This window comes from Elgaria multicarinata, chromosome 3, assembly GCF_023053635.1.
Source record: "Elgaria multicarinata webbii isolate HBS135686 ecotype San Diego chromosome 3, rElgMul1.1.pri, whole genome shotgun sequence".
Classification (NCBI taxonomy): Eukaryota; Metazoa; Chordata; class Lepidosauria; order Squamata; family Anguidae; genus Elgaria; species Elgaria multicarinata.
The window spans coordinates 47284674-47302218 of record NC_086173.1 but is presented as its reverse complement, the minus strand read 5'-3'; the positions used below and the strand labels follow the sequence as shown (position 1 = coordinate 47302218).

At 44.3% G+C, this 17545-nt stretch overlaps 1 protein-coding gene across 1 annotated transcript; it reads left to right on the top strand.

Moving 5' to 3' along the window:
• Positions 1-1072: 1072 nt before the first annotated feature.
• CBX2 (chromobox 2) lies at positions 1073-16419 on the top strand. The gene is made up of 5 exons (XM_063120121.1): positions 1073-1282; positions 1371-1414; positions 2685-2750; positions 8983-9052; positions 9573-16419. Exons 1-5 carry the CDS (start codon positions 1211-1213, stop codon positions 10950-10952), a joined length of 1632 nt encoding a protein of 543 aa, XP_062976191.1. The 5' UTR covers positions 1073-1210; the 3' UTR covers positions 10953-16419.
• Positions 16420-17545: the final 1126 nt, after the last annotated feature.

Sequence of the window (17545 nt, the reverse complement as noted above, 5' to 3'; positions counted from 1 at the left end):
ACTTATATACTGCTTGTTAAAATATTAAAAGTGCTTCTCAAGGCCTGTATTCCTACCTGCATGTTACAGATTGGGAATAAAGGCTCAGGCTAAATGTTCTGAGAATTGCCCTAAGATCACCAGGAAAGTTTATGGGGGGGGACTGATTCAGGGTATCACCAAACACATACCTCACACTCTTAAACACTGTGTTACACCAGAGAGGGACATGCTAGCCTTCTCTTGCCTTCCTTTCTCACCTCCATTTTCAAATATTTTAATCCAAATCACGTGCAAAAATCATTCGCTTAACCTGCTTTTAATTTGTATATATATATTAAATGTTTACAAATTAAAAGCAGGTTAAGCGAATGATTTTTGCATATGTGTGTGTGTGAATGAATAAAACAATCAAGTCACCATTTGATCCGGTGATGGGTGGATACCATTATTTGCCCCTAGGCAATTGGGTAAGGCTAAAAGGAAAGACAAGATTGAAACTTATCACTTTTTCGGGGCACTCCTACAAACCAGTTAAATAGAGGAGGTGCTCTTAGAATGAATGACCCGGATGAAAAGCGTTCAGTTCACGGATTTTGTGGGCCCTTCTAAGCTGTTGGGAAGGCAAGTAGGCAGGCGGGCGCTTTACTCTTAAGAGTCTAGTTCCAAAATAAATGTCAACTTCAGGCCAAGCTTCTGCTGAAGTCATCGCGGTCGGCGGCACTTTGGCAAGAGCGAGTTCTTTTCCGATGACCTTGTAGCCCGTTCGGGAGCCGTCAAAGACACTCCGCGAACACCCTGCGGATTCAACTCCAGAAACCAAGACTCGCTCCACTGCAATCGGTGGATCCTTGGGGACAAAATACGCCACGCGAGACAATAGCAGCAGCTTGCCTCCCTTTCTCCGCCAGAAGCTCCCAGGCCCCGCCCTCCCGGTTGCTCATTGGCTCCTTGGGAATTTGGGGAGCCCCTGAGCTGGGCGTGGGAAGGCGGAGTCGGTTGCGCGCGCGCTGCATTGTGTGCGCCAGAAGCGAAGGAAAGGGCGCCGTGGGCGCGCGCTTCTTCCTCCTCCTCCTCGCCGAAGGACGGCGCCGACGCCGGCTGACGAGGAGCGCGCGCTCCCGGGGCCTCTCGCCTTGTGCAGGCACAACGCTGGCTCCGCTACGAGCAAGTCAGAGGAGGAGGAAGAAGAGGCGGAGGAGAAGGCGAAGAAGGGAGCCCAGCCGGCGCCATGGAGGAGCTGAGCAGCGTGGGAGAGCAGGTCTTCGCCGCCGAGTGCATCCTCAGCAAGCGGCTCCGCAAGGTGGGCGAGCGAACAAACAAGCCGGCCGTGGGGGCAGCCGCCTCGCCTGCCGCTAACCCGCCTCTTTCTTTCTCCTTCCTCTCCGCAGGGCAAGCTGGAGTATTTGGTGAAGTGGAGAGGCTGGTCTTCCAAGTGAGTCCGGACAATGAAGGCAGCAGCTGAGCGCCAGCCAGCCAGCCGTTAGGCTGAAGGGGGTCCCGGGGCGTGGCTTGGGGGCTTGGAGATGCTGGGCCCAGGCGACCGGAGAGTTGGGGGAAAACAAGATCCGGGGGGAGGGGCGCGGGCCAGCAAGGCGCTCCTCGGTGTAGGGAGGGCGGAGAGAAAATAGGGGCGAGAGAGGTCCCTCCCGCCGCCCCCGAAAGGTCGGCTGTACTTCGGAGGTGCTTCTAGACGCTTGGAAGTTACTTTCGTTCCTGCCTGGCTCTGTGTGTGTGTGTGTGTGTGTTTTCCCCGTCGGGAAGGGGAGGTGGGGTTGGAGAGCAGCGTTTCCTCCCACTGGACTTTCTTTTGTTTACCAGCAATTTGTGCCTTCTCTCGGTTCCTGCTCTCCCGCCGCCCGGGTTTACACGAAGTCCCTGGTTTTGTTTGCGTCTCCTTTCCATGTGTTGCATGTTGCTCGTCTTCTGCTAAACGCGCTGCTCTGCCCTTCTCTGGACCACCCTGATGCCCCCTTTTCGGAGCGGGGGCACCGGGGGAGCAGATCTGCCGGTAGCGTTAAGGCTTCATGGGTTCCAGCGCAGAAATCGCAAAAGCTGCCCTTGTTGTCTGTGGCTTCCCTTCTGAAACCTGAGCTTTCAATTGCTGCATGTGATGGTTTTTTTCCTCTTGCAAAGGAGACGGCGGTGGCGTGGGGGTGGGGTGGGGTGGGGGGGTTGTCAACCCAAGAGGGCACCTTCTCTTTTTACCCCTTCTGCCAGCTGCTTCTGCAAACCACACTTTCGTCTGCTTTTATCCTTTTCTTGTTTGACTTCTCATCTTACTCCTCTACACCCTACGCTCTCCTTGCACACATGGACCAGTGCTGCTATCTTTGTTTTTTGTGTGTTCTCAAGTTATCCATAATCTATCTGAGGTTTTCTCTCTTAAGGAAGTGCTCCTTTTTCTGATTTCCTCCCCATGTTTCTTCCATTAAGCAAACTGAACTTGTCTCTGTCATATGCTGCTAAACATGCACCCCATTTAATGATTTTAAAAAATTTCCTCCCAAAATAAAGCTGGGGTTCAATTTTGAATTGTTGGCTTTGTACATTTCTGAGGGGTACTTCTATCCACTAGTGTGTAGAGTCTAGGAAACAGACATGCTTTGCCTCAAAGTAAAAACTTACCTTAGACTGTAACGTATGCTAACTGCTTATTTTAAGAAGATAGAATGTGTGTTCACTGACCTGTTACTCTTCTCTAGGCACAACAGCTGGGAACCTGAAGAGAACATTCTAGATCCCAGGCTTCTCCTGGCCTTTCAGAAGAAGTGAGTAAGCTACAAACCTTGCTAAGAGGAGGGAGGGGAGGGGAAGGGGTTCCTCTAGGCAGGCCAGCTGGGATTATGGAAACAGAATACAGAGTAGACCATTGTGTATTCATTGTTCCTCCTGAATTACAGTCCTCAGCCCTTCCTAGATACCTAAATACGAAAAGGTTTAAAGGGTCTGTCTGGGTTAGTGGCCTCTGTAGACTTGAATGTAAAACCTTGTTTAATTTTATGTATTGCTTTTCTTGCTTCTATATTGGCTTTATTGCAGACTTCATTTTAAAGTCTCCCTTCCACTTTCTATGCTGCATTAGCAATGTTCACACATAAACAGCATGAGGACAGGATCATATGAAAAATCCCTTAAGCTGCATGGATCATGAATGAGTTGTACATGTCAACTCCAATCTGCTGTTAGTGGGACACATTGTATGTACAACCTCACAGTCTAGAAAATTTGTGAAGTGAAATGGGGCAGCTTTGGGGGAGATATACAATCTCAAGACGTTGGCATTCTTTCTCCAGATGCTTTATGGTAGCCATTTCTTCTGGCAGTTTACTTTGTAAGATGTCGACAATAACTTTTTAAGGTGGATAATATTTTTCAATTAAATTAAACTCTTTGGAAATGTACTTTAGAGACATAAGGTGACAAAAGATTTCTAGCAACATATCAGAAACAATGTAAACTGATTATAAGAAAACTTAGTAATCCCTGTCTATCTTGCTCAAAATTCTCCCAGTGTATATCAACCTTTGATGCCTATGTTGTGCTTACACATTTCATAGATATTAAGGAAATTAGAGACATGTTGCATCAGGCCAAAAGGCCTAGCTAGTCCACCATGCTTTTCCCACAGGGGCTAACCAGTTGCCCCAATGGGAAACCCACAAGCAGAACAGAAGGGCAATAGCTACATTCATAGCTAAGGGAACCTAAAACTTGAGAGTGAAATCTCAAGCAGACTGCAAAGAGCTCCAGAAGGAACATTCTGTACATGAGTAACTGGGCAAAAAAATAGTATACAGACACTGGGCCTATTCAGACAACACACTAAGCCACGGATTGGCCACTTACCCTTTTGCCACAAAGGGTTAGTGAGCATGTTTAAACTGTGGTTATGTAGCCACCATGGTTAGGAATGGTTCACACGACACACTAAGCCTTAATGTTTAGTTTAGCTCAAAATGCTTAACCACCGTGACTAAATGTGTTGTCTGAACAGGGTCATAGAGTCCAAGGTAGTGCGCATTGACAAACTATCTTAACTGGACAGTGAGGTAGTTTGTTAGGTGAAACCACCAGTGGCTGTTGCATGACAATGATGAGGGGATTTATGCCTTGCCATTTGGTCGAGCAGAGGAGGGCCTGCCAAAGCTATCACTGTACATTATAGTAAGGGCAGTTTCTGCTTGCTAATCACCTCAGCAGGCATTGCTAGTTACACAGACATTGAGAAATGGTGGCAAACTCATTGTGGCAAGTTCTCTGAATTCATTGTGATCTGCTTTAACAAAAACAAGCACAACATTAGGAAGTATTAGGGAACTTGCTAAAAGTTAAAACAAATGTAATGAAAGAGGAATGTCACTGGAGAAACTGGCAAAAACAGGCAAATGGATTTGGGGTCTCTTGCTTTGCTGTGCCACACAGGGTAAACAAGTGGAGGTGTTTTCCTCAGATTCCCATATAGCCATGATAGTCAGTATGTACAGGGATTCTCACAAGCATGTTACTCAAAATCGAAGAAAGTAACACACATCTTTGTTTGTAATGAAGTCCAGTAGTGAACACTGCTGGTTTGGGCAGCAATCAAGCTACTTGCTGAAAAGGTGTGCAGGAACCTCACGTGTGGTATTACTTAAAATATTTCTTGGCTGTCATTCAGAGCAGAAGCCTTCCCAAGATGGCTTACAGCAATACAGCAGCTCTAATTCCCCGCACATCTTTTCAGAAATACATCATGCCAATTTTTATTCTGTAATGTAGGAATGCTACCTTTATAGCACCCGTAGGTGGCCATGCCAGTGTGGTGTAGTGGCTAAAGTGTCAGAGTGGGAGTCAGGAGATCCGGGTTCTAGTCCTCACTCAGTCATGGAAACCCACTGGGTGACTTTGGGCCAGTCACACTCAGCCCAACCTACCTCACAGGGTTGTTGTTGTGAGGATAAAATGGAGAGGAGGATTATGTATGCCGCCTTGGGTTCCTTGGAGGAAAAAAGGCAGGATATAAATGCAATAATAAATAAATGCCTCTTTCCCAGATATATGCCGTTATCAAGCGTAACATGCTGCCTGCTGTTACTTTTTGTGGGCCTGAACCTGCTATATATGTCCTCACATCCAGTTTACTGGGCCTTGGTAGGGCAACTTCCCCTACCCAGCCCTGTAGAAGGAGTATCAATTGCGTCTGATTGTATGTAAAATAACGTGTGTTCTAGTTGCCCCGTGCGTTCTAGTTGCCCCAGGGAAGGTAAAGGAAAAATAACCATCTAAAATTATTAGTGGGAATGACTCATCCTTATGAAAGCTATGAACTCTAAAGGCTTAATCCTTGGAATAAAGGTTGCTAAGATAAGGGTGTGATAGAGGTTTAGAAGTCGCAAGTAGTATAGAAAGAACTTCATTATTGGACAGCATATAAGCATTATTAATAAAATGTAAAAGATAACGGTCAAAAAACAATTCACTTTCAAAATTGGGGCCTTGGAAATGGTGGACAGCAGGTTGTAACACAAGGTGGAGAACTTCTCAAAACTATGGAATTTATTGCCATATGATATTTTGTTGTGGTTGCTTTGACTATAAATAGTATTTGAAATATTAGATAAATTCACAGAAGTTGGCTCGATTGGTAGAGACTAGCCAAAATGACTAGAAATTGAATCTCCATGTTCAGAGGCTATATATCTTTATCAGTAGGGTGGGTGTTACTATTATGGCCTACTCGTTCTTTCCTTATGAGTATCTGGCCACTGTTGGAAGGAAGAATCTTAAAGTTAGATACTGCACACCATGCAACTCTTACGATTCAATGGAGGTGGATACAGTGGAGAGTATCGGTGGACAAGAATACTATTGATGATATGTCATCGAGGGTGCAATCCTATGTTGGAGTTGTGCTTGCTGAGGGTCTTTACGATTTGGTGGTATCCTGCTACACCTGTGGAATGGCAGATGTGCTGCTGGCACAACTCCCGATATGCTGATAGAACATTCTGCCTTGGAAGTACTGAAATATGATGGAGCTGGGAGAGGAGCACCCTTTCACCGGATCCTATATCCTTCAATCTATGGCCAGACCTCCATCAATGGTGCAACTTCGTACCAGCCCCAGACCTGGTACAGGACATTTTCCTCCCTTTGAAGAAAAATTCAAAAATAGATGCCCTTGCAATGTTGGCGTCCCCACTGATGTCAAAATGACAGAGCAAAGGTCAGGATATGGGGCAACCCAGCACCCAATCACAGCATACCGCCACCTGAGACCATAGCTAGAATGGCAAGATGTGCAGCATAGGGCTATATCTCTCTGTCCTCACATTGTGCACACTTTTAACTCACAAGGAGGAACTCTGGTGATGGGGAAACTACAAAGAAAGATTACTCTGCACTTGAGCAAATGTGGCACTTTGCACGAAGCAGTCTGGAACTCGCAACACACATGGGAACTTGAGCACATTGCTAACACTTCTCTGCCTAGAACCCAACAGGTACCTTGCCTTGAGACTCCAGCACAAACGCCCAACACCAAACTCCAGTTCCACACAGGTAAGCAAGGAACTGTAGAACTGCTACAGCTATTTCCGATATCTTCACCTTTGCCATATGTGAATACTGTGGCTTGTCTGAACTGGGACACTGTTCCCACCACCATTTGAAGGGGACTTTTGCAGACATCCCCACTACTGACTTTTGTTCTTATCTGTCTGACTCTCCTCTTACTTGCCATAGGCCACTTAGATGCAGATACAGGATCTGTGCCACCCCCAGTCCTGTGCAGGCCATGAGGGAGGCCCATTGCATGACCACCAGCAGGAACCAGGATGCTCTTGGCTATTTCTCTGTGCTCCTGGCTGCCTCATGTACTCATGAAGGTGTTACTGACAAGGTGCTTGTACCATCAGGGGTACTACACCTACTGCTCTGCTGTCTTTTGAGCCACTGTCCAAGGCTTAGGAGCTGTGCTATCTTTCCTTTCAGGATCTACTCCACCCCAGATGCTGTTACAATAAATGCTTTGACATTGCTGCTTGTATTGTCTCTTTGTTACTAGAGAGTTGCTGATAGATTGGGATTCCTTTCCCATACCCTAGTAGAATCTGATTTCAGCTGCCCTTGGGATCAAACAAGTTGCACTCCACAGGCATTCAAGAGGCAGCTGGACAGCCATCTGTCAGGGATGCTTTAAGATGGATTCCTGCATTGAGCAGGGGGTTGGACTCGATGGCCTTAGAAGCCCCTTCCACCTTTCCTATTCTATGATTCTGTGCATATGTGTAGGGGGTTTGATGGGCTCAGGGGTAGTGGCCCTTCCTCTTCTTGTGCACTCAGGTTCCCTGCACTGTGAAAGGGAAAGTCTCAAGTGGGTTGCATGCTGCTGCTAGGATGTATGCGGCACTCCATTTTGGGGGGGAAAGAGATAGTGGGATGCTGGGGGAGGGCTGCTTAGGTCTCCTTGAGCCTATGGGGCATCATGGAAGGGGGCAAAACGGCTGGTTGGCCATGCAGGGGCCAGCATACTTTCCTGCACTGTTCCTTCTGACTGGTCTTGGTGTCCCTGGGAGTCCTTGTACTCTCCCCCTTTCCTAGTGTACAATTGTAACTTGAGTTCAAAACGGACCGCCAGCATGTAAAACATGAGCAGTCCTGTGAGGCCAGAGCGCCTCCTGCAGCCCCTGTGCTCCTGCTGTTTGGGACTGGGATTTAAGATTGAGGGCGGAGGTAAGGAAGACCTATACTGGTGGTTGGGGAACTGCTCTGTGGGCCTTGTAATGTGGACTTGAGCACTGGGAGCTCCCTCTCTTTTACACCTAACGTACTTCCCCACCTGCCAGGCATGGCAAAAGTGAGTAGGGCTATGTTTACCTTTCCCCCCCTAGTGGGGCTCAAAATCTCACCTTGGTCTTCCTGGCCACATAGCTAATGCAGTGAGCCCATGGAGGAGGAGGATGTTAGTCCATGGCTGCCCTTGTGGTGTGTCCTGGCCCCTCCCATTGGCTGCTTGGCAAAAAGCTTACCTAAAGTGGGTTTTGACTGCTTGTCTGAAGGATGTGCTCTCTGGAGGCCCATGATGTGAGTGCAGTGTTGCATGGGCTCCCCTTTATGTGTTGTGCTCCAAAACAGTGATTGTGAGGAGCATAGGTGATTCAAAGCCCTGCCTGTAGGACTTGCAGTAATGGGGCCATTGCTGGCTAAGCCACTGGGCTGATGAAGAGGGGGTGCTGCGGCACCTTGTGTGATTTGCCTGTAGTGATGCAGCAGGTATGTTGGGCACGTCTCCATTGTAAGTGCCTTCACTTCCTCTGTGAGAGGGAGGGATGTGAGCATCAGCAGTAGCACACTCCCTCATTGGTGGACTACAGTGGTGTTTCCAAGTATGCTTTGGGTTTGCCATTTTCCTGCCTTTCTTGTATTTTGTAGTTGTGTTTCCTTCCCCTTGTCCCCCACCCCACCCCACCCCCAGACTAAGCATGCAGTATAGTATCCCTTCTGCTAGCTTAGCAGCAAAGTGTCTTCAATATCAGTGTACTATAAGTATAGGATTGCTCTATTGTGGCATAGACTCAAAAATCCATATATTTGGGGATATATTTATTTAAAATATTTATACCCTGCCCTATATCGCTAAGATCTCAAGGCGGCACACAAGACCAGGTATGTGAAATCAAATCATATATACTTGATGTAGTAGATAATAAGCAACAGCATGAAGTGAATATCAAGAGCCATCTTACCATGTGGGAAGATTTTTAACAGATGATTTATTTTAAACAGCATCTTCCGTAAAATTTATAATATGCAATATTCATAGTCAAAAAAATACAAACATCAAAATATATCAAACCCCAACAGCAATGTATTCCAATATGAAAGAGTCGTGTGTGAGAGACAAACCAAACGTGTGTTGTTGAGTTCACAGTGGAATGGTGTGACAACTTAAAATTAGGTATCTTCTGATGAGGAAGAAAATGAGAAGGATGAATTGGCTGTGTTATTTGTCTTTTTCAGGGAACATGAGAAAGAGGTGCAGAATCGGAAGAGAGGCAAGCGACCCAGAGGCAGACCTAGGAAAAATATCGTAAGTAATAGTGACTTCTGGGAAGTAGCTAGAAATTGAGGATTAATACAGCACAGCAGGCTTATGGACATGTTGGCTTTTGCGTATACGTATTTCATGTGCCCCAATGGGTCTCTTGTGCAGTTTGAGTTTATCCCACAGAAGGGTGGACATGTCTGATCACCTGGAATCAATGTTTATTCTCCATAGGCAACCAGAAAAGTAAAGAACCAAAGTCTGTTTGAAACAGGAAACTGATTCATACCAATGGAAGTGAAAATAGTTTTCTCAGTTTTGAAGAGTAAATAGCTGTCCAGATAGTGTCACTGGAAACTTAAATGTTCAGAATGCCTCAAGAAAGAGCAAAAGACTTTTAATAGCAGGACGTGAATAGGGTGCTATAACAAGGTCGTAGAGACTAGAATCTATATAGCCAAGAGATTTCTAGTTTGAGAAACTTTACGATTGTTCACTGGCAGTCCTGCTGAACATATGAATGTTACTCCCACTCTTTTTTGTTTTGTTTTACTTGTGTTTAAAGGAACCTGAGGTGCCCCCAAAGAGCAAATCCAGCAGCTCTTCCTCTTCAACCTCCTCCTCATCTTCCTCTTCTGATGAAGAGGATGAAAGTGACCTTGAGACAAAGAGAGGTCAACGGAGCAGAGAGAGTCATCCAGTGCCTCAAAAGAAGGCTCAGATTCTGGTGGCCAAGCCAGAGAATAAAGACCCTGTTAGGAAGAAACGAGGGCGGAAACCACTGCCTCCAGAGCAGAAGGTAGCAAAGAGGACTGTCAACCTAACAAAGGTGCTTAAAACGAACCAGAAGGAGATGGGAGGAGGAGGAGGAGGAGGACCCAAACTGATGGGAAAGATGCAGCCACAAAACAGTGCTCACAGTTCCGGCATTGCCATGCTTAAATCCCACATGAAGGAAGCCCAAGGTGCATTTGGCGGATTTTGTTCTGGATCATCCTCCACTGACAACCTCTCCAGTATTGTGAAGAGTACCTCACCTGGGAGCCCAAATTGTGGCATCAGCTGGCAAAGCTCCATTGTGCATTATATGAGCAGGATGTCGCAGAACCAGAGCGCCGCAGATGCCTCTGCTGTGGGGAGGTTGACGCTCAAGTCAGCCATGTCCTGCAAGAGTGGCCTTGGGCTGGATTTGAAACTGAAAAACCAGAAAGGCACTGGTGATCTGGAGTTGACTGTGCAAGGGTCCAAAGTGACGAAGAGACCTAGTGGCAGTGTGTTGGGGGAACAAAAAACAGGGTACGGTGTTGGTGCTCAGAACTTGCACAATGGCAACAAAGTTCCTGCTGGCTCTCCCAACAACCAGCAAGCTTCCACCCAGGAGCTCAACCTCCAAGCTTTAAATCTGCAGAGTGTGAAAAATGGGTCAAACTCCGCTGGGGGTAGCAGCCTCCCTCGTCATGGCTGTGGGACTGTGGCCAAAAGTGCTGGCAGCAGTCTGGTTACAAGCACAGGTGTGACCAAGGGCAGTGGGCCAAGTGGTGGCCCAAATGCTGCAAATGCTGGGGTCCCATTAACGGACACAGATGCTCGTAAAAGTGAGAAGCCAGCGCAAAGAATGGCCGCTGGTGAGAGAGATTTGACAACAAAAAGCAGTGCTTCATGTGCACAGGAAGGGTGCCCCACCACAGAAAATCACAAGACTTCGGCCCTATCAGAAATGAGCACTGGAGAAGAGGAGACTAGTTCTGATTCAGACAGAGATTCTGCTTCTTTCCCTGGAGCAGGCCAGAACATGTCTGTCTCCATCCAGACTAGCCAGGATTGGAAGCCCACTCGCAGCCTCATCGAACATGTCTTTGTCACAGATGTGACCGCTAACCTGATCACAGTGACTGTCAAGGAATCTCCAACCAGTGTTGGCTTTTTTAATCTTAGACATTACTAAGCTCTGGGGCATACAGGGGGCATAGTTCCCTTCCACAACCTGCCTCATTGACCCTACCTGACTGTTGCCTTTGATGCCAGAAGGGGAAACAAAACCCAGCTGCTACCGCCCTTTATAAGCTATATGCTATTAAGCAGTAACTCTGCACTGGGAGATTCTGTAACTGCTGACCATGGTAGCTTTTGTCTTCTACTAGCTCACTCTATGGAAACTCCCCGACACCTATAGAGTTCTTTCTGGGGGCCAGGTTGTTATGCAGCTGCCAAAAAACATATGTATGTAGGGATGGGTTTGGGGACTCCTCCTCATGAGGATTGACTTTAGTCGTTGAAATCAGCCAGTATAAAGGAGGTTGAGTGAAGGCTACTAGCCCAGGTTTTGCTGTACATTGACATCTTAGCTTTATGATAGGCAGAGAACTGGCTATCCAGTTGCCTGACATTGTGAGACGGGGGTGGGGAATACTGCAAACAAAACTTAAGTACAATAATACTGTGTTCTCCAAGGAAAATAGTTCTTTATTTTTCCACCAAACAATCTGACCCATGTGAGCTCCTGGGACAGTGAAACTCAGTTTAAACTTGAAAACAAATCTTTATATTTAGGAGATCTGCAAAGGGACATGAATTGAGAATATTGTTTACATTTCCTTAAGTTTGCCTTGCTTTGGAAGCTAAAGGGGATGGTACAGAAGAGTGCATTGTCTTCAAAGCTTTGGGGGCTGGATCTAAAAGTTACAGGTGCTGTTGTCTGTGTGCTGCTTCAAATGGCTTCAGTTGAGCATTGGCCCATAGAAATACCAGGGCTATCTGGTAAACTTTGTACTGCAGTGTGCAGAAAGTCATCTGGGAGGAAAAACCAGTCTTGGAGAACTTCAAAATCTCCAAGAACAAAATTTACCCCTTGATGCAGCATGCTTTTTAACCTGTGAAATGCAAGCAGATACCGTTCAGTGGGGAATGCAACCTCCTTTTCCCCACTAGCACCTGGATATGCATGATTGCATACTCATCTATGTAACTTATGGATACTTTGCACATTAGGTAATTTCACATGAAAAGCACTTCCATGTAAAATATCATGCAACTTGCATGTAGCTCAGGGTTCGAGAAACCTGTGATCCTCCAGGTGTTTTTTGGACTCCAGCTCCCATCATCCCTGACCATTAGCCATGCTGGTTGGGGCCAATGGAAGTTATGGTCCAGCAACACATGTAGGGCCAGAGGTTCCCCACCCCTGATGTAGATCTTCATCTAAAATGACCACATATATTGTTTTTTTGCTGTGTGTGTATGTCCATGACCACTTGTGGCTTCCCAGCATGGAGACATACAGCAAAACCTCACACAAGCGATGGTGTTCAGTGATTATATATATGAAGGTTGCATTCTATTTTTTACACAGAAGTACTTGGTGTAGCAATTCTGTACTGTGTGAAGCAGCTTTGGGGTTTTAATAAGAGGAGTGGACAGAGATGAGATAGAACGCTGCTGGTGGGTGCTGGCCAAACTGAGTGGAAGACCTTTAGAATTGTGAGAACAGACTTTCTGGACTTCTAGCATTACTGTCAACTTAACCACAAAACACTCCATGCAGATAACATTCTGGCAAGAGGTCCCATTTCTTTTCTTTTATTGATGATTGGAACTGCATGTAGATTATGCATCCCTGGGGTCACATAATGCTAATCTTCGCACAGGATGGAGATTAACAATAGAGCCAGAAAGGTAGGCTAGAAAGCACCCTAGGATCAATATTTACATTGGGCCTAAAGTTGTCTGAAGTCAGGATGTGATTCAGTTTGGGTCTGTATTGTTTCTCCCAAAGCAAATGTTACTTGTGAGCCAAAACCTAGGCATGTCTGGACTAGCATGAAGCAAGTGAGTCTAGCTCTGTCAGAATTGTGCTACATTGCTTCTAGGTTACAAGGACTTCTATATGCTCCTTAGATAGGTCCCAAATCTTTAGTATGTCCTTAGAGGGACACTTGTAGGAGCAGCAAGTGTCAGGATTCATTCAAAATGCCTTCAAAACTTGGATACTCCGTATCATCTATAGATACAAGGGCAGAGCCGTTCCAGGGCAAGTGATTGTATGTCTATGGACCATTTGTTCGGAATATTGAACTGGTTGTATGTGCATCTTCATCTGCAGTATGCATGTCATAGTATGATCTAGGCACTAGCTTACAAGCCTTTGGGCCTTTTTTAAAGCAATTGTTTGGCCTGCCAGTTTTCCTGCTCACTTCTCTTTTATGTCATGTATCCTTCATGCTGCCACCATATGAGCTCCAAATAAAGATGAGAAATGGGGAGGCTACAAACTCATAAACTGTGTTACTCACACCTACAACATCTGGAGACTCTACTTCAAGGCTTGGCAATCTGGTGCCCTCCAGATAATTTTGACTATAACTCCAATCAACCCCAGCCAGCATGGCCAGTAGTCCGAGATTATGGGCATTGTAGTCTAAAACATCTGGAAGGCACCAAATTATCAACTCCTGCTGTACTTCACCAAAGCTTGCTTTCTTAGAAATGAATTCAACGGAAATGAATGGGATTTGCTTCCAGGTAGCTGTGTTTCAAAATCAAGATATATATTTCTATCGTGGTTTAAGGATAGTTTTAATTTTTTTTAAAAAAACACAGTGCTTCTGGTTCCTTGTACCATGCTCCTTTTGCTTTACACGCCTGTTGAGTAAGGTGACGGAAGTTGCCCAGGAAATTTATGCATAGGGACTTTCATCCGGAGATAAACCAATGGCTTGCATGTTGTTCAGAGAGCTTCCTACAGGATTTTTTGTAAGATCTAAGCACTAATTCCCAAAGTGAGCACATTAGTGGACCTAAATAGTTAGTCATATCAGCATAATATCAAGGAGCTTTGCTCAAACCAGAATAAACAGCCCTTTTGCTAATATGTGCAAGGATGCCACTTGTTCTAATGCACCCTGTAAATGTATACTTCTGAATGAAAAGCATTCCTCAGAAATCGATCAGAGCAGTTATTCAGAATACAGGTACATGTCACAGGGACCCTTATTTTTATTCTTCTCCCATACATTATTCTTGAACCAGGTATTCTCCTTTTGTGTTTGGCTCCCATTGCAGTTATTACTAAACTTTTGCCCTGTAGATTAGAGTGTCTACTTCAGGATACATTAGTCTTTTCTCACGTTTTCATGCTTCTAGTTTTTGCCTGAACAGAGTTCTCAAGGGCTATATAGTATTAGCACACCATGTATATTTTTCTTTTAAGCAAAGCAACAATCTCACTTTCTGAGTGCCAAAATGCAACAGTGTGTTGTTGCTTCTGTCTGCATAGTTTAAGCTCAGCCAATGGGTTCTCAATTTGGAAGACTGAAGGACATCCACCCGCAGATAATTTGAAAGCTCTTGGCAAAGGCTGGCAAGTTCAGGCTTCGATATCCTGGACGCTGTTGAAGTTGTTTGTGTTCTTGTAGAATTGGCAGGTCCTGCTTTTGTAATAAAGGAGAGGGGTTGGGGAACTTCGATGGCGGTGCTGGCTACCTCACTGTCTTTGCTGTGCATGAAGTGTTGTAACATATTTAGCCTTTGTAAATCTTAATTCTTTTTCACTTCTGCCATGTGCCTTTTGGAGCGGTATGTTTGTTGGCAGCAATTTGATGCTGTTGCCACAATTATGTAGCTATTATGAAAAGCCAAGGTTCTGGAGCAGAGTAAGAAGAGAGTTCATACTATGGTAGTGCATATGCTAAATTGACCTGTTCAACTAATGAAAGTGACAGCTTTCTACTAGACATACCTACCCTGCTTTTTACTAAAGCCATCTTTCACAAAATGGGGAAAAGTGCTGTATGGATTAATTGCTGGCTGGGGACTGCTAGGACTTGTAAACATACATAGCATCGCACCCTAATGGGATATGTTATTCATCAGAGGGAAGCAATATATTGATGCAACTGAGATTCCTGGAGTGCTAAGTAGTTTTCCTCCACCCAGAAACCCTACTGTCTCACACATACTCTCTTAGGCCTTCCTGTAGAGCATGTATGCATATACCTGTGTGTATATACTTGTGTAGAGCTTGCAGTGTTGCAACTTTTATCAGTATATATTCCATTCTGCCAGACACCTAACTTCTGCATCTGTTCATTTTTCTAGATAGGTTACTTTGCCAATTTTTAATGTACAGTAGATTCCCCTTGCTGAGAAGCATGCCTGCCTTTTTAAAACTTCAGTACAATTTCCTTGGGATTCTTGACTCTGGTCTTCTGTCAACGTTATTGGAGGCAGGCTTCTTTATATTCCCCAGCTTGCTGGAAAACCTGTTCTCTTAGAAGCTCTAATGCTGTGCCTTTCTGTTAACCAGCTATTTCAATTCCAAAGTCTATAATTTTGAAAATGCCTTACCTTAATTAACAAGATGATCCACTCTTCTGACAACTTGAGTTGACTCCATAAGTTGCTTAATGTGTAAGTGCATGAAACTTAAAAAAAACCCACTAGCATCTCATAGGCAAACTGTGCTCTCAAATTCAGTTTAAATTTAATCGGTTGTGGGCAGATGGTTCAAATTGGTGCTAACCAAGATTACCAGTTCATAAAGTTAGTATTAAAAGCCTACCATTATATATTTGTCTTAAGTTTGCTGCTATGTGTTTGAGTGTGTTTTAGTTGTGTGGCAAACTGCTGTTTAAAGTTTTGTCGCTACTTTTCTCAAATTTTGAAGAGGTTGTTTTTTTAAAAAAAAAAACTCAATAGCACTGCAGTATTTGTATATCATATCAATATTATTTTGTCCTGGAATAATTAAGTCGCTCTTCTACTTTAACTGGAAGAAATGCTCAGTTTTAGTCTACTTGCTTAAAAGTAATACGTACAGAACCAACATACACACACACAATTTACTTTATATTATAATGTTCTTATACTTCAATAAGATTCATTGTACTTGGTTTTGAATTCAGAAGAAATTGCTTTCACAAGAAGAAAACTTATGAGAATTGGTTCAGTTCTTCTTGTAATGTGTGTCAATCACTGTGTGTTTAATTTTTAAAAAGCCAAATAGTTCATGTATGACATTTTCTAATTGCTTTAACTAGAGCTGTTTCTTTGCTTTTATGCTATGAGAACAAAAGTTGGAGATGTTGTTATCCTGGGAAAGCTTAGGTTCTTTGTTAGAGTGGGACAGACTTTCCAGCCAGAATATTAAATAAGGCTGAAAGCAATGTCTGCCCATTGATCTCGCTGTGGGTTCACTGCTGCATTTGGGGTTTGTTTGCTTGACCCTGGCTGGCTGGCTTGCTTGCTTCTCTTGTGTGATGTCTATCTTCCAATATTCCTTTGCCATTAACATTAGTTTAGACTTGAGATTTCTAGGCTGTTTGGTTGGTTTTTTTAATTTATTTTGCAGGTTAAAAGAACTCCTAGAAGATGGTATGCTGGACAATTTTGTATAACTTTCAATTCATTGTTTTAGTATCAATAAATATTTTTTTAACTTTTCAGCTTATGTGGTATATGCTACTGCACTCTGATAGTTCTGACTGTATTTTTTCTCTTTCAAATTAAGATATTAGAGCATTAAAATAGTGGGTATAGGAACTATCTCTAGAAATACAATCCTATACTTTCTACTCAGAAGTAAGTCTATTTGAGTTCAGTTGGGCTTACTTCCTGGTAAGTGTGTATAGGGTTTCAGCCTAAGAGGACTGTTTCAATTATCTCAATAGTAGTATCGAAAATAAGCTACCACATCATGCTTAACAATAAAAAGAAAATAATGAAGACCTTGTACTCATCAGAAGTCTTGGAAAACATCTTGAGCATGAGGCTTCTCAATATAGACTTAGTCTATGGGGCATATCCATGACTTCATTTAATACCTTTCAGCTCTCATGCATTACATTCACAGTATTCTCTAGAAAAAATGTCCACTGGTCATAGGAATGGGTGCTTTCCACACCACCTGCCTAAGTCGTGTTTAAATACTGTTGTTTTTTAAACAAACCTGTACTCATGTCTGTCTGTCAAACACAGGCTGGCTTGAAGCCCAGTATAAAGCCTCGCTAGAATGGAGCAGGAAAGCTATTACATTGATTTAACTAAACCAGCAAGCCTTTGGCAAGCTATGGGAAATAACGGTATTTGGAAAGCCTTTCACAAGTATTTAAAACTGGATTTTATCTTTTACTACCCTTGACCTGGTGGCAGCAGGACAACTCTCATCCCCATGTAATGCTGTTAGAGCCAGCTGTAGAAAAGAAGTCCAGGTTGGAACACTTATCTGTAGGGAATCTTCAGTGAGATATAAATAAACACTAACTGTATTTCGGGTTTGTGGCGACATGTATGCTTCTATTTCCATTTTTTCTAGAGTAAAGTCTGCTTACTGACATTTTCATGGTCTGCCTGCTGCCTCTTCCAGTGCAAAGCTATGTACCTTCTTTATTATACCACATCAGAAGAGGAGTGGTGTACAAGTTTGTGAGCTGCTGCCAAAGAAAAGTAAAAATTCATTAGCTTTAAAAATGGGGTGGAGGGAGTTGAAGGCAGCAAACTAGGGGAAACCACCTTGCTTTATTTAGCTGGGCTCATCGGAGGCCT